Source organism: Esox lucius, chromosome 19 (genome assembly GCF_011004845.1).
Source record: "Esox lucius isolate fEsoLuc1 chromosome 19, fEsoLuc1.pri, whole genome shotgun sequence".
Classification (NCBI taxonomy): Eukaryota; Metazoa; Chordata; class Actinopteri; order Esociformes; family Esocidae; genus Esox; species Esox lucius.
In genome coordinates this window covers 46,998,480-47,025,133 of record NC_047587.1, presented here as the reverse complement: position 1 = coordinate 47,025,133, position 26,654 = coordinate 46,998,480, and the positions used below count along the sequence as shown (strand labels likewise).

At 41.0% G+C, this 26,654-nt stretch overlaps 1 protein-coding gene across 11 annotated transcripts in view; it reads right to left on the bottom strand.

Moving 5' to 3' along the window:
• LOC105009031 (membrane-associated guanylate kinase, WW and PDZ domain-containing protein 2) overlaps nucleotides 1-26,654 on the bottom strand; it is a 364,503-nt gene that overhangs the window by 297,192 nt on the left and 40,657 nt on the right. For 10 of the 11 annotated variants that reach the window (XM_020044758.2, XM_020044759.2, XM_013131917.3 and 7 more), the window contains exon 2: nucleotides 20,314-20,430. In XM_020044758.2, coding sequence (XP_019900317.2) covers nucleotides 20,314-20,430 — 117 coding nt within the window. Of the gene's footprint in view, nucleotides 1-20,313; nucleotides 20,431-21,722; nucleotides 22,087-26,654 lie in introns of those variants that run through there. The other variant, XM_034288235.1, reaches the window with a different exon arrangement.

The window sequence follows — 26,654 nt, the reverse complement described above, 5'->3', positions numbered from 1 at the left end:
AACAGAATAGTAAATGTGTAGAATCCTATTTTCCCTATGACCCTATTTTCCATTTTTCTCATGCTCAGCGGATATGAGTAGCCGTGGAAGAGTCATCCAGGCTTTATGGTCAACCTCAGAACAATGTTGGTTTGAGGTCTGTGTGGAGCATTCGTTTTGTTATTGTTGTTTTTTATTTACTGCTGAATAAGTCATACATTGACATTTGGTGAAGGGGGTAGAACGTATAATATTGAAGTCTAAGAAAACTAAGTACCAGCTTATTTCATACACTGCCGATTTTGCAGGTTTTTCTACTTACAAAGCATGTAGAGGTCTGTAATTTTTATCATAGGTACACTTAAACTGTGAGAGACAGAATCTAAAACAAAAATCCAGAAAATCACATTGTGTGATTTTTAAATAATTAATTTGCATTTTATTGCATGTCATAAGTATTTGATCACCTACCAACCAGTAAGAATTCTGGCTCTCACAGACCTGTTAGTTTTTCATTAAGAAGACCTCCTGTTCTCCACTCATTATCTGTATTAACTGCACCTGTTTGAACTCGTTACCTGTATACAAGACACCTGTCAACACACTCAATCAAACAGACTCCAACTTCTTCACAATGGCCAAGATCAGAGAGCTGTGTAAGGACATCAGGCCAATAACCTCCTTCCCTCAGTAAGAGCATTGAAGATGGGTCATGGCTGGGTCTTCCAGCATGACAACGACCCGAAACAGCCAGGGCAACTAAGGAGTGGCTCCGTAAGAAGCATCTCAAGGTCCTGGAGTGGCCTAGCCAGTCTCCAGACTGAAACCCAATAGAAAATCTTTGGAGGGAGCTGACAGCCCGGCGACGGCCCGGCGACGACCTGGAGAAGGTCTGTATGAAGGAGTGGGCCAAAATCCCTGCTGCAGTGTGTGCAAACCTGGTCAAGAACTACAGGAAACGTATGATCTCTGTAATTGCAATCAAAGGTTTCTGTACCAAATATTAAGTTCTGCTTTTCTGATGTATCAAATACTTATGTCATGCAATAAAATGCAAATTAATTACTTAAAAATCATACAATGTGATTTTCTGGATTTTTGTTTTAGAAAATTACAGACTTCTACATGCTTTGTAAGTGGGAAAATTGCAAATTCGGCATTGTATCAAATACTTGTTCTCCCCACTGTACACACATCTGCACAGTTCACACACCCACATACAGTATACTGCGGAAACATTTTCAACTGTAATCTATTGCTGGAGGCTTGAATAGTTAATGGAAGAATGCATGTTTTTGACAGTATGAAGTATGATTTTGAAGTATGTTCAGTTTAGAAAATGTTTAAGCTTAATGCAGTACAGTAAATGCAATGCAGAACTGCTAACTTAATTTTTATAGAAGCAGGCTTAAATAGTACATTTTAGGGAAAGTTGTTTGCCATTCAGTACTGTTGTTATTAAGTGAGATATTTGAAGCACAAAACTAACTTTAACATTACATTTTATATGCTTTGATGTATGCAAACAAATGTTAAGAACTGCAAACATTTTGAAAATGGCAAATAAAAATATTAAATCACAATTATATAAAATCGCAAAACAATATAAGAAATGCAAAATATAGCTCTGGAAAAAATTAAGAGACCACTGCACAGAGACCACAAATTATCAGTTTCTCTGGTTTTACTATTCATAGGTACAGTGGGACAAAAAAGTATTTAGTCAGCCACCAATTGTGCAAGTTCTCCCACATAAAAAGATGAGAGAGGACGGTAATTTTCATCATAGGTACACTTCAACTATGACAGACAAAATGAGGGAAAAATATACAGAAAATCACATTGTAGGATTTTTAATACATTTATTGGTAAATTCCTCGGTAAAGTAAGTATTTGGTCACCAACAAACAAGCAAGATTTCTGGCTCTCACAGACCTGTAACTTCTTTTTTAAAAGGCTCCTCTGTCCTCAACTTGTTACCTGAATTAATGGCACCAGAAACCAAATTGTAGACCTGCACCAGGCTGGGAATGACAGAGGTCAAATGTTTTCTGTAAGTCTTAACAAGATTTTTACACACTGTTACTGGTATTTTGGTCCATTCCTCCATGCAGATCTCCTCTAGAGCAGTGATGTTTTGGGGCTATCGCTGGGCAACACGGACTTTCAACTCCTTTCAAAGATTTTCTATGGGGTTGAGATCTGGTGACTGGCTAGGCCACTCCAGGACCTTCAAATGCTTCTTACGAAGCTACTCCTTCGTTGCCCGGCGGTGTGTTTGGGATCATTGTCATGCTGAAAGACCCAGCCACGTTTCATCTTCAATGCCCTTGCTGATGGAAGGAGGTTTTCACTCAAAATCTCACGATACATGGCCTCATTCATTCTTTGCTTTACACGGATCAATCGTCCTGGTCCTTTTGCAGAAAAACAGCGGCAAAGCATGATGTTTCCACCCCCATGCTTCACATTAGGTATGGTGTTCTTTGGATGCAACTCAGCATTCATTCTCCTCCAAACACGACGAGTTGAGTTTTTACATTCTCCCAATCCTCTTCTGGACCATCCAAATGCTCTCTAGCAAACCTCAGACGGGCCTGGACATGTACTGGCTTAAGCAGGGGGACACGTTTGGCACTGCAGGATTTGAGTCCCTGGCGGCGTAGTGTGTTACTGATGGTAGCCTTTGTTACTTTGGTCCCAGCTCTCTGCAGGTCATTCACTAGGTCCCCCCGTGTGGTTCTGGGATTTTTGCTCACCGTTCTTGGGATCATTTTGACCCCACGGGGTGAGATCTTGCGTGGAGCCCCGGATCGAGGGAGATTATCAGTGGTCTTGTATGTCTTCCATTTTCTTATAATTGCTCCCACAGTTGATTTCTTCACACCGTGCTGCTTACCTATTGCAGATTCAGTCTTCCCAGCCTGGTGCAGGTCTACAATTTGGTTTCTGGTGTCCTTTGACAGCTCTATGGTCTTGGCCATAGTGGAGTTTGGAGTGTGACTGTTTGAGGTTGTGGACAGGTGTATTTTATACTGATAACAAGTTCAAACAGGTGCCATTAATACAGGTAACAAGTGGAGGACAGAGGAGCCTCTTAAAGAAGATGTTGCAGGTCTGTGAGAGCCAGAAATCTTGCTGATGTGATTTTCTGGATTTTTTTTCTCATTTTGTCTGTCATAGTTGAAGTGTACCTATGATGAAAATTACAGGCCTCTCTCATCTTTTTAAGTGGGAGAACTTGCACAATTGGTGGCTGACTAAATACTTTTTTGACCCACTGTATGTGTTTGAGTAAAATGAACAGTTTTGTTATATTCTATAAACTACTGACAACATTACTTCCAAATTCCAAATAAAAATGTTGTCATTTAGAGTATTTATTTGTAGAAAATAACTGGTCAAAATAACCCAAAAAATATGCATTGTTTTCAGACCTCTAATAATGCAAAGAAAACAAATGAATATTCATTTTTCAACAACAAAATACAAATGTTTTAATGTGTCTTGGCATGCTCTCCACCAGTTTGTCACATTGCTGTTGGATGACTTAATGCCACTCCTGGCACAGAACTTCAAGTAGCTTGGCTTTGTTTGATGGCTTGTGACCATCCATCTTGATTAAATTCCAGAGGTTTTCAATGGGGTTCAGGTCTGGAGATTAGGTTGGCCATGACAGGGTCTTTTTCAGGTGGTCCTCCATCCACACCTTGATTGACCTGGCTGTGTGGCATGGAGTATTGTCCTGCTGGAAAAAACTATTCTCAGAGTTGGGGAACATTGTCAGAGTAGAAGGAAGCAAGTGTTCTTCCAGGATAACCTTGTACTTAGCTTGATTCATGCATCCTTCACAAATACAAATCTGCCCGATTCCAGCCTTGCTGAACCATTCCCACATCATCACCGATCCACCAAATTTCACAGTGGGTGTGAGACACTGTGGCTTGTAGGCCTCTCCAGGTCTATGTCTAACCATTAGATGACGAGGTGTTGGGCAAAGCTGAACATTTTACTCGTCAGAGAAGATGACCTTACTCCATTCCTCTACGGTCCGATCCTTATGGTCTTTTGCAAACTTTAGCCTGGCTCTTTTTTGCTTCTCGTTGATGAAGGGCTTTTTTCTAGCTTTGCTTGACTTCAGCCCTACCCCTAGGAGCCTGTTTCGAACCGTCCATGCTGTGCCCTTCACCCCAACTGCGGTTTGCCATTCTTTTTGTAGGTCACTTGATGTTATCCTATGGTTGTTGAGTGACAATCGAATGAGTTGACGGTCATCTTGGTCAGTGGACAGTCATTTTCCTCCTCTGCCAGTCTGTAGCTTTGTTGTCCCCAATTTCTGTTGCCTGACCTTGTTCTTATGAACCGCTGTCTTTGAAATTTTCAGAATGGAAGCAACCTGACGCTCACTGTATCCCTCTGCCAGTAAAGCCAAAATTGAACCCTTCTTTTCCTCACTCAAAGCTTTTCTTTTCAACTCTTTTGTAATGCTGAATAGTTTTTTATTCAAATTACCTTTGAGGTACTAATTGCACTGTTTTTGCCATCCAGCTGGTTCTATTGCAAGAGAATAGTGGTAACCACAGCAGTGGTTTTATACTTTTCCTCGTTAAATGAGATTTGGTTTAGGTACAGTATTCCCCCAGCTATCGCGAACTCAAAAAACCTGAATTTCCAAAAAAATATGCTAATTTCAGCCATCCAAGCATCGAGTCTTTCTATAAAAAAAAACATAAAAACACATTGTTTTATGTATATTTAATGTATTTATAAGTGTTTTATATCTTCTGTACTATAATCATCTGTCGCCGTTTATAGCGATCTCAGTTGCCAATCACAATGTTTTTACAATATTATCGTACAAACCCGATTCCAAAAAAGTTGGGACACAGTACAATTGTGAATAAAAATGCAATGATGTGGAAGTTTCAAATTTCTATATTTTATTCAGTATACAACATAGATGACATATCAAATGTTTAAACTGAGAAAATGTATCACTTTAAGGGAAAAATAAGTTGATTTTAAATTTCATGGCATCAACACATCTCAAAAAAGTTGGGACAAGGCCATGTTTACCACTGTGTGGCATCCCCTCTTCTTTTTATAACAGACTGCAAACGTCTGGGGACTGAGGAGACAAGTTGCTCAAGTTTATGAATAGGAATGTTGTCCCATTCTTGTCTAGTTGCTCAACTGTCTTAGGTCTTCTTTGTCGCACCTTCCTCTTTATGATACGCCAAATGTTTTCTATGAGTGAAAGATCTGGACTGCTGGCTGGCCATTTCAGTACCCGGATCCTTCTTCTATGCAGCCATGACATTGTAATTGATGCAGTATGTGGTCTGGCATTGTCAAGTTGGAAAATGCAAGGTCTTCCCTGAAAGAGACAACGTCTGGATGGGAGCATATGTTGTTCTAGAACTTGGATATAACTGTCAGCATTGATGGTGCCTTTCCAGTTGTGTAGGCTGCCCATGCCACATGCACTCATGCAACCACATACCATCAGAGATGCAGGCTTCTGAACTGAGCACTGATAACAACTTGAGTTGTCCTTGTCCTTCAAATTTTGATTTGTCTGACCACAGAACACTTTTCCACTTTGCCACAGTCCATTTTAAATTATCCTTGGCCCAGAGAAAACGCCTGCTCTTCTGGATCCTGTTTAGATACGGCTTCTTTTTTGACCTATAGAGATCTAGCCGGCAACGGCGAATGGCACGGTGGATTGTGTTCACAGACAATGTTTTTTGGAAGTATTCCTGAGCCCGTGTTGTGATTTCCATTACAGTATCATTCCTGTATGTGATGCAGTGCCGTCTGAGGGCCCGAAGATCACGGGCATCCAGTATGGTTTTCCGGCCTTGACCCTTACGCACAGAGATGGTTCCAGATTCTCTGAATCTTTGGATGATATTATTCACTGTAGATGATGATAACTTTAAACTCTTTGCAATTTTTCTCTGAGAAACTCCTTTCTGATATTGCTCCACTATTTTTCGCTGCAGCATTGGGGGAATTGGTAAAGATGACTTCTGAGAGACACTGCCACTCTGAGAGGCTCTTTTTATACCCAATCATGTTGCCAATTGACATAATAAGTTGCAAATTGGTCCTCCAGCTGTTCCTTATCTGTATTTTTAACTTTTCCGGCCTCTTATTGCTACCTGTCCCAACTTTTTTGGAATGTGTAGCTCTCATGAAATCCAAAATGAGCCAATATTTGGCATGATATTACAAAATGTCTCACTTTCAACATTCAATATGTTATCTATAGTCTATTGTGAATAAAATATAAGTTTATGAGATTTGTAAATTTTTTTACTCACAATTTGTACAGTGTCCCAACTTTTTTGGAATCGGGTTTGTACAATAAGACCATGGAAAGGGTAATGTGGCATTTTGTGTAGAGTAACTGGGTGTTAGGGAGTGATTTTTAAGGGTGCGTCACTTATCCGCGATTTTCCACATCCGCGAGGGTTCGCAGAACCGATCCCTCACGGATACGGGGGATGTACTGTAATCACCTACTCAGTACCTCATTAAGTAAAATGAGTAGTGCCCGTGCTGGAATTGAACAGGCACTGGAATGGAATGGCTGCCATACATGCTGATTTAAGAAAAATTTGAAGTGGTCTCAACTTTTTTGGAATCGGGTTTGTACAATAAGACCATGGAAAGGGTAATGTGGCATTTTGTGTAGAGTAACTGGGTGTTAGGGAGTGATTTTTAAGGGTGCGTCACTTATCCGCGATTTTCCACATCCGCGAGGGTTCGCAGAACCGATCCCTCACGGATACGGGGGATGTACTGTAATCACCTACTCAGTACCTCATTAAGTAAAATGAGTAGTGCCCGTGCTGGAATTGAACAGGCACTGGAATGGAATGGCTGCTATACATGCTGATTTAAGAAAAATTTGAAGTGGTCTCTTCATTTTCTCCAGAGCTGTATAATTATGGTTATGGAGACGAAAATGTAAAAAAAAAAAAAATGTTACTAATACTTTTTGTTTTCAGTTTCAGAAGAAAAAAATGCTAAAAAGGAATAGCAATAAAAATAAATACATACCAATATTTGTAGCATTATAATTTCTTCCCAATGCTTTTAAGATTATAATTGTTTTGCCTCCATGTTGCTTTTTAAATTGCAATTAGTGTCTGTGTATAAACAGTCAATTAATTTGTTAGCTCTCACGTGGATGCAGGCTAGATACTGAGCCATGGGGAGCAGAAAAGAACTGTGCAGCCAGTTTCCACAAAAAACCTAGTAAAGATAACAAATTAGTGTTTACGGTGTATGAATGTGACTTAAGTGTAATGATGCAGAATGATGATGAAGGTAAACATTTTATATAATGTGAACTTGATGAGCAAGTTAGACCCAACTTAAACACAATTTACAGCATTTAGTTCACAATAACAAACCGAACCCGACGATTCAACACTGTGACAACATTGCAGAGGCAGATAGAAATAGATCCCAAAATCTACGTTTGATGTCGGGTCTTCATCTGATCCTGATAATGCCACAGCAAATGCCTGAGCCTCCTCACAAAAAAAACAGAACCAACAGCGGCCACAAATGCTACTGCGAGACACTACAGTACATTATCCTTTGATCAGCCTTTTACTGTGGTCATCAAATTTATATATTTAAATTTCGTTTATCGTCACGGTATGATAAGCAAAGGAGTCCAGGCCCAGGATGAACAGGGAAACAAAGGTTTACTACACAAGGGCAGATATAGGCTGTAGTGGTGAGGATCCGGTGTCCGTAATGATGGGAAGTCAGAGGTGATGTGATGAGGAACAGGTGTGCATAATAGTGGAGAGTCTGGGCTGTTCCATGAATGCGGTGCTAGCAGCGGGAAGAATAGACAGTGGTGGCTAATAGGCCAGCAACCGGGAGCAATGTAGTCAAGCTTCCCCGGAGATAGTCGTGATTACAGGAGGCACCATGATAGTGTGGGCTACAGTAAATCATACTTTGATCATCCTTTTACTCTGCTAATCAAATTTACAAATAAAATTACATGAATATTAGACTGCAATGTTTTTACTTTGAGAGGCTACTGTTAGAAATCAACCGTTTGTATAGTGGTGAAATAATGATCACGCGTACCCAGTCCTCAAGGGAGAGAGTGATTCAGTTATTTATTGCAGCATTTGATAGTGTATTGTTCATGTTACAGACCCGATCTTAATTGGTCTTACAAACAAACTCATCTCAAAGAAACTTACGGTCATCCACTACTTTATAACAATCACAGGACAGAATACACAACCCAGTACTGTAAGCCCATTGGCTAATAACTGTCGTGCTTTGACTGAATGTGACTTCCTGTGTACAGATAAACAGTTGTTCTGTTGTAAACTAAACATAACAAGCATACATTCATACACTTCTACACTACATATCTGTAGATCTATCAATTGTATTTCTACGAATGGGCTGTAGCCTATGTGTTATTCATTCTTTGAACTTTTTGGTGTTTATCAAGCAACCATGCTTTGGTAAACATGCGTATATCCTTGGATCGTCGGAAACTGGTCAATCATGTCTCTAAGTTTACCTTGTACATCAACAAAATGAGATCAAAATGAAAACTAAATTCTAATGCATTTATTTAGAAAAATGTAAGTGTTGTGTAATTGGTACATTCTATAGCCTGTGTTCTTACAAATAATCATTCTATGTATTCTTTTTTTAGTTTTTTTTTTTCGTATGATGAGACCTTCAGTACAAACACATTATTGTATTTTTTCAAATTCATTAACACTTTTAAAACAAACAAGTTCTGTAATTCATAATTATTATTATTATTTTTTTGTATATAGTTTGATGGCGACCCAGTAGATTAACTGATGCTCTGGCTGGAAGGTGATGCTGCGGAGGAGAATGCGTATGCTAATAGGGTCGATTTGTATCCTAATGACTTGAAACAGTGTTTGGCTCTGGCTGATACTGTTTGTCTGAAATGCTTGGCGGTTCTAGTTTTAAATGCCACCGTCTACCTGACTATTGTTGCAGATCATGTCCATCTCTTTATGGCCACAGTGTGCCCATCTTCTAATGGCTACTTCCAACAGGAAAACGAGCCATGTCACAAAGCTCACATCATCTCAAACTGCTTTCTTGAACATGACAATGAGTTCACTGTACTCAAATGGCCTCCACAGCCACCAGATCTCAATCCAATAGAGCACCTTTGGGATGTGGTGGAACGGGAGATTTGTTGCGCCACATATAATTAAAATTATTATTTAAATAAAATATATGTATTACTTTGTCAATTACTATATTTCCTATTCATTTAGCTACTTTTCTTATTCAAATGGAAAACATGGACTTATTTCATGGAAAACAAGGACATTTGTAAGTGAGCCCAAACTTTTGAACAGTAGTTCAAGTCAAATTTCAAGTGAAATAAAAATGTAATATCTTGAAAAATAATTATAGAATTCAGCCACCCAAGTCATGGACTTTCTCCCTATAATGCACAACCAGCTTTACTACTGCATTAACTCTATAACGAACATGATCCTGAACAGCTTCTAACCCTAAGCCATAAGACTACACTATGGCTAATCAAATGGCTTCCAGTTCAATCAGCATCCTGTCTGTCATCACAGTCAGTATTCAACCTGTCACTTGAGTGATGTACTCTTCCTGCCGGTTCCAAGTCATCCATCACTGTTTCAGTGCTGCACTATACTGCACCCAAAACACCGCTCATCTCCCTGCAGCAAGATACAGTAGATGCATTTACTAGAACTGTATATCTTTCAATTGTAAGTCATACATTTAAGATCATCATAAAATAAGTTTATAGGATATATCCTTTACATGTCCCATTATCTTATATGCTCACCCCTGATTGTTTAGTTATATATTTATGCTTATACTTATACTTTATTCTGTCAATTTTGTCAATTCAAGTACAATTCTAGTTAAGTGAAAATGTATGAAAAGGTGATTATTTAACATGTAATAAATAGGTGATTCTAAAGTATTCAGCAGATGTAATAAATAACATTTGCTTTAAATAAAAATTTAGACACACAACATTTTGCATGCAAATAATATTTGCAACAATTGGAATTACCAATAAAGTATTTAGGTGCCAAATTGCTCTGCCCAGAGATATAGAAACATAGAGGGAACAACAGGCTCTAGTGGTGTAACCAGTCTCTCTGAAGGTACTGCTAGATCCAAGGCAGTAAGTATGATCCGGGATGTTCTTTGGATGAGTGTTTTAAATTGATCCTTCATTCCTGTCCTTTTAAGCGTAACAAACTCTTGCACATGTAGTGAAAAAAGTATTGTTGTTGGAAAAAAGTGACATTAGTATGTTTATTCAACGCTGCTGCAGTGAAATCATATAACTAGGAATGTGTTCTCTAAATATCCCTAGAGCCCTATTCCCATTTTTGGCTAGGTCTCTGCTTCAACAGGACCTGCAGACCTGAACTAGAGCCAGTAACCATCATTTGTCCTGTCATCCTAGGACTGTGTCCCAAATGGGACTCAATTCATTATATAGTGCACTATAGGGCTGTTGTTAAAAGGACTGCACACTATAGGGAATAATCAAATAGTCATTTGGGACATACCCCTCTGCCAGTATGTCTCCGCTGGTATTACAGCATTACAGCACAGACAAAGAAGCTTACGGGACATAGACAGAGAGATACAAGTCGGAAGAGAGAAAGATAATAAGATATAGTGGAGAGCGAGAACTTGGTTGTCAGCCATGACTAAGACTACAAAGCAGAGAGACACGGCATGGCGAAAATGACAGGACAAGAGAAGAATGATGGAAAGGGGAAAGAGTGACAGAGAAGGATTGATAAGAAAGTGGGACTAGAGATAACAAGAGCAGGAACAAAGACATGAGACAGAGTGGCTTAGTTCTGTGCAGCTGCAAAATAATGTATTCTACATCATCATATCTACATACCGACCTATCACTGCATACGTAGCAGAAACAGAGATAGGAACGTTGCATCAAAAACACATTGTGTGTGAGTGTACATTTCCAAACCAACATGCTCATGATCTAAATAGTTCATATACTGAATGCATGTGCACATGCACACATACAGTACCTCACAAAACTGAGTACACCCCTCAAATGCTTGTAATTCTTTGATTATATCTTTTCATGTGACAACACTGAAGAAATAACACTTTGCCACAATGTAAATTAGTGAGTGTACAGCTTGTATAATAGTTTATTTTGTGTGGCCACCATTATTTTATCAAATATACTCTGGATTTAGCCAAGAGAAATGTATTTATTATTCCAATTGGACTCTTAATATCTCACCCGGCACAGCCAGAAGAGGACTGGTCACCCCTCTGAGCCTGGGTCCTCTCTAGGTTTCTTCCTAAAATTCGACCTTCTTAGGGAGTTTTTCCTAGCCACTGAAATTCAACACTACTGTTGTTTGCTCCTTGGGGTTTAAGGCCGGGTGTCTCTGTAAAGCACTTTGTGACAACTGCTGTTGTAAAAAGCGCTTTATAAATAAATTTTGATTGATTGATTGATTTTATGGAGTTCACCAGAGCTTCACAGGTTGCCACTGGAGTCCTCTTCCACTCCTCCATTACGACATCACAGAGCTGGTGGGTGTTAGAGTCCTTGCGCTCCTCCACCTTCAGTTTGAGGATGCCCCTCAGATGCTCAATTGGGCTTAGGTCTGGAGACATGCTTGGCCAGTCCATCACCTTCACCCTCAGCTTCTTTAACAAGGCAGTGGTCGTCTTGGAGGGGTGTTTGGGGTCGTTATCATGTTGGAATACTGCCCTGCGGCCCAGTCTCCGAAGAGAGGGGATCATGTTCTGCTTCAGTATCTCACAGTACATCTTGGCATTCATGGTTCCCTCAATGAACTGTAGCTCATGCAGCCCCAAACCATGACACTCCCATCAGTATGCTTGACTGTAAGCAAGACACACTTGTCTTTGTACTCCTTACCTGGTTGTCACCAAACACGCTTATCTTGGACTCATCAGATCACAGTACATGGTTCCAGTAATCCATGTCCTTAGTCTGCTTGTCTTCAGCAAACTGTTTGCAGGCTTTCTTGTGCATCATCTTTAGAAAAGGCTTCCTCCTGGGACGACAGCCATGCAGACCAATTTGATGCAGCCTCTGAAGCAATGCTGGCAGCACTCATACAACTATTTCCCAAAGACAACCTCTGGATATGACACTGAGCATGTGCACTCAACTTCTTTGGTTAACCATGGCGAGGCCTGTTGTGATTGGAACCGGTCCTGTTAAACCGCTGTATGGTCTTGACCACCGTGCTGCAGCTCAGTGTCAGGGTCTTGGCAATCTTCTTATAGCCTAGGCCATCTTTATGTAGAGCAACAATTATTTTTTTCAGATCCTCAGAGTTCTTTTGCCATGAGGTGCCATGTGGAACTTCCAGTGACCAGTATGAGGGAGTGTGAGAGCAATAGCACCAAAATTAACCCCATTCACACCTGAGACCTTGTAACACTAATGAATCACATGACACCGGGGAGGGAAAACGGCTAATCGAGCCCAATCATTACATTTTCACTTAGGGGTGTACTCACTTTTGTTGCCAGCGGTTTAGACATTAATGACTGTGTGTTGAGTTATTTTGAGAGGACAGCAACTTTACACTGTTATACAAGCTGTACACTCACTACTTTACATTGTGGCAAAGTGTCATTTCTTCAGTGTTGTCACATGAAAAGATATAATCAAATATTTACAAAAATGTGAGGGGTGTACTCACTTTTGTGAGATACTGTATGTAAAACACTAATCACCTGCCTGTCAATTATGGCAGACTCTGTCAAAAAGCTCTCTATGTTTAATGCATCCTTAGATATGTGTATGTGTGTGCGTGACTTGCAAGTGTCTTTTAATATGGTGCATGTTCTGTGAGCAAGAGGAAGGGCATCACAGCAAAGCAGGCCTGGAGACAAGAGGCTGGTTGCCATGGAAACCGCAGGCTGAGAGCTCAGCAACCGGATGAATGAAAGAGCACGAAAAAGAGAGTGAAAAAAGAGAGAAGCTACTGAGCATGTGCAGTATTGATGCAGCAGGGCAATGTCTTCAGGGTAGATCAAGATGAGGATGAAAAGAACAACAGAGTAAAAGGAAGAGGAGACAGAGACCCAGAGACAGAGCACAGACAGACCACTGCTTCAACCCAAAGCAACCTTGAATGTTAAGTCTCTTTGCACATGGAGAATTGCCATGTTGCTTGCATTTTTACAGTTGTTACATACGCATGTCTACCTGAGGGACCTCATTGTTGCTATCCCCGCATCCCGGTTGCACATGGTACCTTACTCCTTCAATTTGCCTCGACTGCACATCTAGAATTGCTATTTGTACCCGCACAACTATTAGTCCACGTGTAACATACACTATACTTAATACTTTGCCTTAATTGCACATTTAGTATTGCCATTTGTACTGCATTTGCCTTCACTGCACATCTATACACTGAACTTTTATTATATGCAGTATCTCACAAAAGTGAGTACATCCCTCACATTTTTGTAAATATTTGATTCTATCTTTTCATGTGAAAACACTTAAGAAAAGACACTTTGCTACAATGTAAAGTAGTGAGTGTACAGCTTGTATAACAGTGTACATTTGCTGCCCCCTCAAAATAACACAACACACAGCCATTAATGTGTAAACTGTTGGCAACAAAAGTGAGTACACCCCTAAGTGAAAATGTCCAAATTGGGCCCAAAGTGCCAATATTCTGTGTGGCCACCATTATTTTCCAGCACTGCCTTAACCCTCTTGGGCATGGAGTTCACCAGAGCTTCACAGTTTGCCACTGGAGTCCTCTTCCACTCCTCCATGTCGACATCACAGAGCTGGTGGATGTTAGAGACCTTGTGCTCCTCCACCTTCCGTTTGAGGATGCGCCACAGATGCTCAATAGGGTTTAGGTCTGGAGACATGCTTGGCCAGTCCATCACCTACACCCTCAGCTTCGTTAGCAAGGCAGTGGTCATCTTGGAGGGGTGTTTGGGGTTGTTATCATGTTGGAATACTGGCCTGCGGGCCAGTCTCCGAAGGGAGGGTATCATGCTCTGCTTCAGTACGTCACAGTACATGTTGGCATTCATGGTTCCCCAATTCCGGCAGCACTCATGCAGCCCCAGACCATGACACTCCTACCACCATGCTTGACTGTCTTTGTACTCACCCGTTTGCCGCGACACACGCTTGACACCATCTGAACCAAATACACTCACCTAAAGGATTATTAGGAACACCTGTTCAATTTCTCATTAATGCAATTATCTAATCAACCAATCACATGGCAGTTGCTTCAATGCATTTAGGGGTGTGGTCCTGGTCAAGACAATCTCCTGAACTCCAAACTGAATGTCAGAATGGGAAAGAAAGGTGATTTAAGCAATGTTGAGCTTGGCATGGTTGTTGGGCCAGACGGGCCAGTCTGAGTATTTCACAATCTGCTCAGTTACTGGGATTTTCACACACAACCATTTCTAGGGTTTACAAAGAATGGTGTGAAAAGGGAAAAACATCCAGTATGCGGCAGTCCTGTGGGCGAAAATGCCTTGTTGATGCCAGAGGTCAGAGGAGAATGGGCCGACTGATTCAAGCTGATAGAAGAGCAACTTTGACTGAAATAGCCACTCGTTACAACTGAGGTATGCAGCAAAGCATTTGTGAAGCCACAACACGCACAACCTTGAGGCGGATGGGCTACAACAGCAGAAGACCCCACCGGGTACCACTCATCTCCACTACAAATAGGAAAAAGAGGCTACAATTTGCACAAGCTCACCAAAATTGGACAGTTGAAGACTGGAAGAATGTTGCCTGGTCTGATGAGTCTCGATTTCTGTTGAGACATTCAGATGGTAGAGTCAGAATTTGGCTTAAACAGAATGAGAACATGGATCCATCATGCCTTGTTACCACTGTGCAGGCTGGTGGTGGTGGTGTAATGGTGTGGGGGATGTTTTCTTGGCACACTTTAGGCCCCTTAGTGTCAATTGGGCATCGTTTAACCCCTCCGGGTCGGAATCTGCGGTATCGCGGAAAATCGGACACTGTATATTTCTAATCGTAGAATCCGAATGGTTATAGCTATTAACTTGCTCTTTCCTTTCCCGTGTGCTGCACATTCCAATGAAGCGATTGATATAAGATTTGTGTTCATGCGTTCATCACAGCCTTCGTAAGACGACGCAAAGTTGCACCAAAAATGGGAGCCATTACGCACATCACGAAATGTAGCCTAGTTATATCCGCTGTTTAGAAGGCTAATCTTTGTTGACTAGTCGCAAACGGTGTGTGTACTATGTCATCTGACGCCTGGCATTCAATAGCAATTCAAATTAGCATACCCCGCAAATCTCAGGTATAAGGCGCGAGCACCCATTCCAAGTGGCCTCTACTTACCCAACGCATCAGTCGAGAGAGTATCTAGAGATAAATTGCTTTGTTTTTATTCCAACAAAGAACATTTTCAAACAACAGCAACGAAAACTTTTGTTTATGCAAGATGGCAAAAAGGTTTACAGCCCAGCAAGTCATGGAACAGATCTTCGAAAGTGATGAAGATGCTGCAGCAGATTCTGGCCCGGATGACTTTTTTACTGACGAGGAAGAAGATTTAATCGATGGAATTGATCGAATGGAGGATGAAATGTAAGTAGATTTCAGTCATGTTGGGATCACCATGATTATTTCATAATGCGTAAATTGGTTTCCATGGCCTATTGTTACATAGTAGGCTACCGTTCTGGTAAATAGAACACGTATTCTATACAGGGGCGTTCTTGATTTGTTGTTACAGTTAGTAACCTACTGTTCTGGTATATAGAACTTAGACTAGAATAATATAAGTAACGGAACCCAGTCCGGGATAACATTGGATTTGCTCTAGGTTTTATTGAGGTTTGCACTCATACTGACTTAGTGATAAGTTCACAGGGTTGTTTGGTAGGGTATATGTTTTTGCAAGCCATGCTTGTAACACCTCGTGAATGCTGAGGATGTTATCAACGACCGTAAGAAGGGGACACCTGAGTATGACACGCTCTTGCAAGTCATTCTACCAGCCCCGGCTAAACCTCTCCATTAATGAACGGATGGTTGCCACAAAGGCCAAAACAGGGATGACCCAATACATGAAGGCCAAACCTACAAAGTGGGGCTTCAAACTGTTTGTGTTGGCAGACACCAGCAATGGGTACACTTGTGATTTCACAGTCTACACTGGGAAGAGCAAGTTTGCCACTGGCTGTGGACTGTCCTTTGACTCTGTGGTGGGGCTGATGAAGCCAGCATTCCTTGGTTCAGGGTACCACTTGTATTGTGACAATTTGTACACCAGCCCACATCTGTTCAGGTCCTTGAAGTTTGGAGCCTGTGGGACCATCCGTGAAGGAAGGAAGGAGGCTCCAAAAACCAAGGTCAATGCCCTGACCAGGAAGTCCCCAAGAGGATCCCTGAGGTGGATTAGAGACGGCGACCTCCTCTTCACAAAATGGATGGACAACTGGGAAGTGTCAATGTGCTCCACCATTCATCCTGCATACTCAGGTGACACAGTACAGAGAAGGCAAAAGAGCAGGGAAGGACACTGGGAGACAAGACACATTCCAATGCCAATCATAGAGTACAATAATTACATGTGAGGTGTTGACTCATCCAGTACTACTCAGTGCACCACATAACCAAGAGGTGGTACAGGACCCTCTTCCTCCATTTCCTGGACATTGCTATTACCAATAGCTACATCCTACACCAGGAGCTGTGCCAGAGTGCACAGAGTCGGCCCCTGACACATAAGGCGTTTGTTGAGCAACTTGCAGCTGAGTTGTGTGGGGTGACATTGGCTGTTGCTGCCACACCGAAACTAACCGGACATACCCCTTTGTCTACCAGAGAGACAACTGACCAAAGCTCGAGGGCCACAGCTGGACGCCTCAGGTGTGAGCTCTGCAAGCGAAATGGTGTAAAGAAAGACACTACCTGGAAATGCGGTGAATGTGATGTGCCACTCTGTTTACTTGCAGACAGGAACTGCTTCCATCTGTGGCACAGCTAAAAAGACAATTTGTGGGTGCTCATTCAGTTACCTGATTCATGGTAACTGATTCATGTAAATAGTTATTTTTTCTTTTTTTTTTTCACAGAACATTTAGGAACTGCTTCCATCTGTGGCACAGCTACAAAATACTTTTTCTGTTTACCTATTTATTTTTGGGTAAAACAATTTATCCCAGTAAATGTGCATAGTTCTATTTTTTTTATTGTTATTTGTGTTAGAATCAAAACCCCATGGTGATTTTCAGTTCTTGTATTTATGGATAATAAAAACCACAAAAAGATGCACGTGTGTTTTGCATTCATTGCATATATACAGTATAATGAGTTTCTCAGAAGGCTGTTATGATGTAGTTTTTTGGGGGGATTATATCTAGACATATTCGTGAAGCAATCAGTTTGTGGATAAACAAAAGGAACGTTTATCCCTATGGGAATAAATAGCCAAACAGACTCCACAGAATGGTCGCCAACCGAAGCGCATTGCGTAGGCTACAATTCCATAATTATCCTGAAAAATTATCTACAGGATCTTACGGCAGGCTTTTGCTAATATCTAGGCATCCTAACGAAGCGACTGGAAAACAGTTTGTATAAATATGGATAATAGAGTCCGCCTGGTAGATTTGGACCAAACCGGTCACCATTACGCATTGAATTAGCCAAGTCTTCCTATGTTTATTTTTCGCCCAAATCACAAATAGCCCTTGTACCATACTTGTTCTAGGGGAAACATGATCTCTGCAACCTAGGAAGGACGTTACGTCATAGAAGTCACTTCCATAGAGACGATAAACAAAATTGAGGATCTCAACGATCACTGATCAATAATGGCGATTAGTAGTTTTCGTTCCGCTTATGCAAGATAGCTCTTTGTTTTCATCCAAAACGCTTTAGAACATATTTGAACGTAATCAAGAGGCCGAGGAAGGTTATTCTGTCCAGGAACACTTTCTACCAGGCACGCGTAATGACCAACCAGCTGAGACAGCTCAGACAGGTGACGCATCCAGATTATAAGTGAGTACATCGCTATTTCTGATTAATGGCACCCTATTATGTCGTTTGTATTATAAAAATGATATGAAAATGTTTTTTTGTCAACATAGTATGAGGATGTTCATGGGTTTTTGGGAAAAAGTTGTAATATTTCTGATTTTATAAAGTCGAAACTATCTAACGGTCTCGTGCTGCCATCTGGTGGCCGTTTGGCGTCATCACAGGGAAAAATTCAAAAAAAGTTTTTATTTCTAAGTTATTTTATAAGGTTTTATTTCTAGGTACAAGAACCAACTTTTTTGGGGTGCCTATATTTTTGACCTACTATCAGGGAATACCATTGAAACAAAACATTTTATTGAAACCCTTATGAAGTTATCATCCTGAATGGCAGAAATGTTTTTCCCGAAAAATATGTCTTTTGCCTTTCCAACAGATGAGTTTTCTAAATGGTGATTCAAAAGTCTGTTTTTATGTGTTATTATTGTAGCTGAGGGTGTGGTGAATACCAGGATATGCAATACTCCATGGTATCTGTTACAGAAATGAATCTAGGACCCAAAATGTCCAAGTAGTGACATCCGGCCTGGAATGCCCACTGACTACTTTTAAATGCCTTGGCCTACCTGAGCATTGTTTCTGACCATGTCCATCCCTTTATGACCACCATGTACCCATCCTCTGATGGCTACTTCCAGCAGGATAATGCACCATGTCACAAAGCTCACAGTATTAGTATGGTGTTCCTATTGAACCTTTAGGTCAGTGTACGTTTATCTTGGTCTCATCAGACCATAGGACAATTTGATGCAGTATGCGGCGTATGGTCTGAGCACCAACAGGCTGACCCCCCCACCCCTTCAACCCCTGCAGCAATGCTGGCAGCACTCATACGTCTATTTCCCCAAGACAACCTCTGGATATGGCGCTGAGCACGTGCACTCAACTACTTTAGTCGACCATGGCGAGGCCTGTTATGATTGGAATCTGTCCTGTTAAACAGCTGTGTGGTCTTGCAGCTCAGTTTCAGGGTCTTGGCAATCTTCTTATAGCCTAGGCCATCTTTATGAAAAGCAACAGTTCTTTTTTTCTGATCCTCAGAGAGTTATTTACCATGAGGTGCCATGTTGAACTTCCAGTGACCAGTATGAGGGAGTGTGAGAGCGATAACACCAAATTTAACACTCCTGCTCCCCATTCCCACCTGAGATCTTGTAACACTATCGAGTCACATGATACCGGGGAGGGAAAATGGCTAATTGGGCCCAATTTGTTGCCAGCGGTTTAGACATAATGTGAGGGGTGTACTCACTTTTGTGAGATTCTGTATATATACTTAATACTTGTAAATACCTGCGCAAATAGAAGAGGGCAGAAAATGTACTTCTGGTTAGATGCTAAATGCATGTATTTGTACTTGTTCAATGACAATAAAGTTTAATCTAATCTAACAGTGGATGGTATTCAAAAAGGACTCATAGAACATTTCTAGAGAAATACACTCTCTCTTTGTTGCCCAGAAACTAAAATCTTTTGGACATTTATTTTACAAATGTCACAAAACATCACAAATGAAGAGGCACCACAATCCCTATGTAGAAACCACATTGTTCTACATAATAAACATGGTTACATTGAGCATTTAGCATTGACCACCAAAGATACACATAGACAGTATACCAGGTATTGCATATTTGATACCTTACATTGCAGTATTTGCTGCATACAAAAAAACCCAATCAAACATGGGTAGGATTCATCTCAATAGCCCCAGTTCAACTCACTTTAAACAGTCTCACAAGCCTAAAGGGATCTGGCCACACCTGTCCAGTTGTATATTGTCAAGGGAAGCAAGAGAAAGAACGCATGAGGAGAAGTATTATTGAACTGCATCCCTAAATGGGGCAGAATATGGGCTAATGGTTAGACTGTTAAACCAGTAACCAAAAGGTTGCTAGTCCAAATCTGATAAGGTGAAAAATCGATAACTGGGCCCTTGAGCAAGATGCTAAACCTTAATTGCTAGGCAAATTGCTCGGGATTAGGGTGTCTTTAATATTCTCCCTTACAAGCAATGATGTGCTTCATTAGACAGGGAAGTGGGCAAAGTGTTTTTGTTGACTGGACTGGATTCAAACACATGCTGCAGCAGTAAATGTGCACCAGAGGCAGAGGCTCAGACCAATGGACCACCCTTGGTCACAATGAACATGTTTTGTGTGTCGACTCACAGGGCACAGTGCGGAGGTAGAGGTTATCTCTGATGATCTGCTGGTGATCGTGGTCCACGGAGCCCTTGGAAAAGCGCAGGTTAAGGTAATGCCGGAGGTCCTTATCCACCACGCCCCCTAAATACAAACACACCACAAACAGAGAATGGATAAAACAGACAGATGCAAGCAGATACAAAGGCAATGAACACATACAAGGGGTGCGTGCATGCATTAAAATACTGTATCTCAACAGTATTTCAAGAAAACTTGGAAATTCAGGGAAAGCCACCAGAATATACCAACCTAGGGTTGGCACCCAGTAGGCACAACCATATAAGATGCATTTTGAGAGCACCAAGTTGACCATCACAGCCTTGGTTTTAACCTTGACTGTGCCAGTATCTGACAAGTGGCTGGAAAGCACCATGAGCAATGCAAACTGGCCAGCATTGCCCTAACATGAGGCACCCTTAACAGAGATTTTGTGATCGCACTCCATATGATCTCATTGCACTCCATACGGTCTGGAGGCACTCGAAGCTAACTGAGGACAACAGGTGAGTGACCAGATATTGACCCCCATGACGTCCTGGTTGAAAGACCCGTGTGTAAAAAAGCAGAATGGTTTGAGGGGAGCTTGCTGCAATCCATTGGAGGTTTTTCGATGAGACAGGGCTGTAGATACATTTTGTTAGGAAGGGAGGAAAAAAGGAGGTACGTTTTTTAACAATAATAACAACAACAAATAAATTGTAATTTAGCAATTCTAGTTATGGCTATCCTCACAAAGAGCAAGGACACTCAGTCAGCATGGAATAAGACATTGATTTAATATTTCAAAAAATGCACAAGCTAAGGTTACACTGAGTACTTTGTATCCACTGGTAAAGGCACTCTGGTGTAAAGGACAAGCATGTCCAGCCACTCACGCATACAAGATGATGTTACTGTCCTTCAAGAGGGACTGCATTTATAGTAGCACAAACACACTAGGGTAACACACTCACACCTGCATAACCTGGACATACCCACACACATGCAAAGTCACACACATGGAAATGAAAACACACTCTAGACAGTGTCAACTACACTGATATGAAGAACACACACCCTCTAACACTGACTGTGACAACTGCACTGATGTAAACTGAAAACAAAGAGCAATAAAATTGTATGTAAAAATCAATGACACCATTTTAGCAAAGCTGAGGCAATTCCACCACAACAGCAGACATAGCTTGATTGCCTAGTGTGGAGGAGACATAGAAACCGTCTGGTTGATGGAGAAAAGCCTTATTAAAAAAAAAATAAATCAGACTGTCGCATTTGAAAATCCCTACCAACAACAATGAATGCTGAATCAGTGCAGATCACACACGCAAGAATGAACACACGTACACAAAGACATAGATAACATGGACAGGCACCTCATCTGCAGCGGGTCCAGCTGCCAGGGCTGGTAAAAGAGATCCGTCGTTTTCCACAATTATACTGTCCTCCCAGCCGTCCTCTAGCCCCGTGCCCAGCGACAATGCATCCTCCCCTGGCTTGGCTTGCCCTTATGTGCCTCTGTCTCTGGGTCTTTACCAATACTCCAGCAAACAACCCCTGCTGCAGCTAACTGACATCCCAGGAACAGCGATGGAGAAGGGGGAAGGGAAATACAGATATAGAGGTGGACAGATGGAGAAGCGACGACCGTCGGGAGACGACAGAGAGGAAAAAAAGGCATCTGCCAGTGGAAAGCTGGGCTCATCTAGATCTTGATGCTGATTGGTTGGATGTTCTACAGTCCTGTAGCACCCTCTGTTCACTCACATCAGTACTGCACTGAGGTATTTCTGTATGTGTTACCTATGTACTCCCCAACACCCCAAACACGCACACACACGCACACACACGATTGCCTAACAGATGTTCAGGTAGTTATCTTCTAATTGGGGGTAAACCAATAATGAATACTCAACATTAAAACACACACAAAAATCACAAAATCTCAATGTGATTTTAAACTGAGTAACACCACATTCCAAGGCTGTAATTATAACATACATTGGGGCCTTGGAATGTATGGCCCCATTGTAGTAATAATTGCCATTATTACTACAATGAGTATTATGGAGTACTGCAGTTCTGCATGTGGTTTGTCCAAGTGGAGTGCAGTAGCCCAGCAGAAGCTGTTGCTCGAGTGCAGTGAGTAGCCTAGGTGAAATCAATAAATGTCAAACACTATACTGTCTCTCCATTTCATTATTTTCAACTGTATTAAAAGTTGAAAACTAAAATGTAATAGGTGTTACGTAGGCTATATGACTGTCGATTGTGATAGTTTTTACGACAAAGTCATTTTGCACTGGAACTGCAGCCTAATTGTGGAGAGAATATTTTGCTAAAAAGGGTCAGTAATTGAATGTGGAAACAAATGTTTTTGGTGACAACAGGCCGATTTGCGATTGCTAATCAATCAACCATCACTAATGTTAGCAATCAAAGCTAAGTTACCTGGAAAGTTAATTATCCACACATTCACCCAGTGACCAACAATGGTGCTTTCAGGTGTTTTCAACTTGTTACTGTCTTTCTAACGTTGTATTTATCAGAAAGCCCACGTGAAGTCTGAGTATGTAGACAGTAGAAGCATTCATTTATTGCAAACTCATATAGTATACTGTATAGCTGAACTTGCTTATGATAAATAGCATTATTGTTTGTTTGATTAAAGTGCAAGCAGTTTGATTACAGTCAGCTTTCAATCACAGTGATTTTCATTATGAGCAAGAGGAAGGTTTTTTTTTTGGGCAACCTCAGAAAAGTTGAGCGCAGTAAGAAAATGACTGCCAGTCAGATGACATAACTATTCAGTAGTACACAAGATTATTTTTTGTTTCTTGATATAATAATCATTGCCATTCAGATCAAAAATGGTTAGTAATCCTTTCCTGAACTTCATGGCAAGAAACACCACTTGTTTACTGATAATATTTATTTCATGTTCACTCTGGTGGCTTCAGAGTAAAGAGAGGGCGAGAGAGCATGAGGATGCCAATAGGGCAGGGAGAGCAGGTGAAATGGAGGTGAGCGAGAAAAGGAGCAAATGTTGATGACTCTGATATCGTGTTGGTTTTGTTCCTACTACATCATAATGTTGGCACAACTGAGGTTAAGCTTAGGCACAGGTGCTACTGAGGTTAGGTTTAGGCACATGTTTCTCTAAGGTTAGGGTTAGGTCAACGGGTGGGGGATGGGAATATTCTGTTTTTGGACTGGGGTAACCAACTAACTCCAGGTCAGTTGCAATGATGGTCCTAAAGCAACATTATTTATGGTGTCTTAGAAACAACATCAATGGCGCTATCAGATTGCGCAAATATTGATGGTTAAGAGTCCTTTTTCGGGGGGACCCGGAGACCCCCTGGCAGATCTTGTTCCCCCCAATGTTGACTCCATGGCTATGGCCTTACCACATACCTTATGAGAAAGCAAGTATTCAGGAAAATAAAACTGGAGACACTGTCTAAATGACTGGCCTTCATGGCTGGGATTTCAAGTGCTTTTTCCTTCCCGGATTCGTTGCTGTCTTTTTAATTGTTACAAAATGGCAGATTACATAGATGGTGGATATTACAAGCTCACGTACAATGCAGGAGATATATAAATACACGTTTTAAAAATAGTGTGTTTTTGCAACTACATTAGTACAAAGTAATACAGTGTCTGATGGATAAGATTTTATGAAGACATTAGTACCCTCAGTCAAATCCAGCCATAGCTGTTATCTGAAACTTGGTTTTATCAAAGATTACTAACCAGCTGAGGGTATAAGTGAAATGTAGCCTAATTAGCCAGTATAAAATGCGTACTGCACATGCGTTATCGTTCTAGTAGTTTAATTGACATGGATGGAAATATCAGTTGGAAATTTAAGGGTAACAGAAGATTCAAAAACGTTTACATACTGTAGTTGACAAGTTAGGGTACACCCACTTCTCCAGTTACCACACCACTGATTTGACCTGTATGTATACATTGGGAATTTGGGATGATGCGCTTTCAGATGTGTTTTGATGTTTGTAGTATTCAAACACTGTGTTTGCCAGTTGAAACATTGCATTGTCTTGTTTGAGTCTACACCACTGTACGTGATATTGAAAGTGCCGGGGTAAAAGCCTTAATAAATCCCAATCAATCCGTTGCTGCCAGGTTAAAGATAAATCTGAAGTGATTCTAGAAAGACCTGGGCATGACATTTCGTTTCCACAAATAATAGCATTGCAACGTTGGAACAAGAAAGGGAAACAATTTTGCTAATGCCCATGTATGCTTTTGGTTCAACAAAACAGAAACACTTAAAAGCTCCTTTTCCAAAATCCTTTTATCTAATTATGGTAGTTATGTAAGACATCATTTATAATGAGGCCAGCAACATGTTTAAAAAAAGTTGGGACAGCGGCATGTTTACCACTATTTCGCATCACCTCTTCTTTTAACAATAGGAACTGAGGAGACCAATTTCTGTAGTTTTGTAAGTGAAATGTTTTTCCGTTATTGCTTGATACAGGATTGCAGCTGCTTAAAAGTTTGGGGTCTCTTTTGTCATATTGTTCGTTTCATAATGCGCCAAATGTTTTCAATTGATGACAGATCTGGACTGCGCCAGTTTAGCACCCGGACTCTTTTACTACGGAGCCACGCTGTTGTAGTAGTGCACAACAGTAAATGCGGTTTGTCATTGTCTTGCTGAAATTAGCAAGGCCTTCCCTGAAAAATATGTAACCTGGATGGCAGCATATGTTGCTCCAAAACCTGCATATTGTTCAGCATTAATGGTGCCTTCACAGATGTGCAAGACACCCATGCCATATGCACCTCAATACCATCAGAGAGGGATAGTAAACACTATCACACTTTTGTGTATACATTATCTGATTTGTGACTTTAGGGATTGACCTTAGAGTGGTGTGACTGGAAGTAAAAGGTGATTAAGGGATTAATAATTTATCACTAATGTCAAAAGGTTAAAAGGGGTAATTTCCGGACTTCCTAGATGTCTTTTAGGGACGGGTGTTTTTTCTGAGGTTGAGCCAGGATGTTTGGATAATAAAGGTGTTTTGTGTATATGTTTTCATAGGTGTATGATGTTTTTTAAATGTGTTTCTCACAGGAGGGAGATGAGCCTGGGAAAGGTAGGGGGCTGGTCAAGCTGGGCTTCTCAAGTGGGGTTCAGGTGATGGGTCTGTGTTTCTTAGGGAGGGGAGATGGCCTTCTCAGAGAAGGGTGTCTGGTTTTGGGGGTCTCGGGTTAGGGAGGGGACTGGTTTTAGGGCTCTTGGGGCAGGAAGTGTGTGTGTGTGTGTGTGGACCATGGCAACAGTGACGTTGATGCGACCTGGGAACAGTTTATTATTCTGTTTAAATGTACACATTTAGCCTAGTTCGTACAATTTGTAAAATTGTGTCCACAGGTTGCATTGGGAAAGCAGTGCATGGAAAGGCTATGATTTTCACCTTATAATGGTGTGATTCATGGCTAATTGTTTGCAAGAATTCAGTGCCCAGATAAAGCCACGCCTCCACGCCAATAGAGTTTTGAGAAAACATGATTTGAATGAAGGTGGGAAGAAATTGTAATCGTAAGAACAAGCGAACGTGGAAAAAACATGTTTGAACAAAGACATTTTAAGATCGGATGCGAAAATCCATGTAATGATTTTTGCATACACTTTTTACACGCTAGAATACATTTTTTTTCATACGAATGAATTTAGTTTTTTCATACTATTAAATATTTCTTTTCTAACAGTCAATACATTTGAGCTCAATTTGGCTCCATATGTGTGACATAAATAAGAGGTGTGTGTGTTTCCTCTTGGCCAAAGCTGAACTTCAGCTTTTTGATTCCTGTTTGGTTTTGTAAAGCTCTTTACTTCATGTGACTGCCTAAGAACAATAATAATGGCTCTGGTTGTTGGGGTTCTCAAGGTAGGGAGGGGGTGATGTGTAGGCTTGAGTGTAAAACTTTGCCTCTAAAGTGAAGCTATTTTCAAGGATGCCCACCTCAGGGAGGTTGGAAGGGTTTATGAAGTTGCCCTGGATGCGTGTCTGGTAACTAAGATTGAATCTAAAAATAAGAGGTAGATTTTCTCTCTTGGCCAAAGATTGGGATGGACTTTTAATTTTCACCAGATTTTTAAGATATTTGTTTCAAGTGACTGCCTAAGAACAAGAGTGGCTTTGGTGCTGAGTGTTATACCAGTGGTGGCCCTGACTTTCTGAAATATTTGATGCATCAAAGAAGCACAAGGTTGCGAGTAGAGGTAAAACACCCAGAATGCAAAGCTTTATTAATTGAAAAAGCCCATC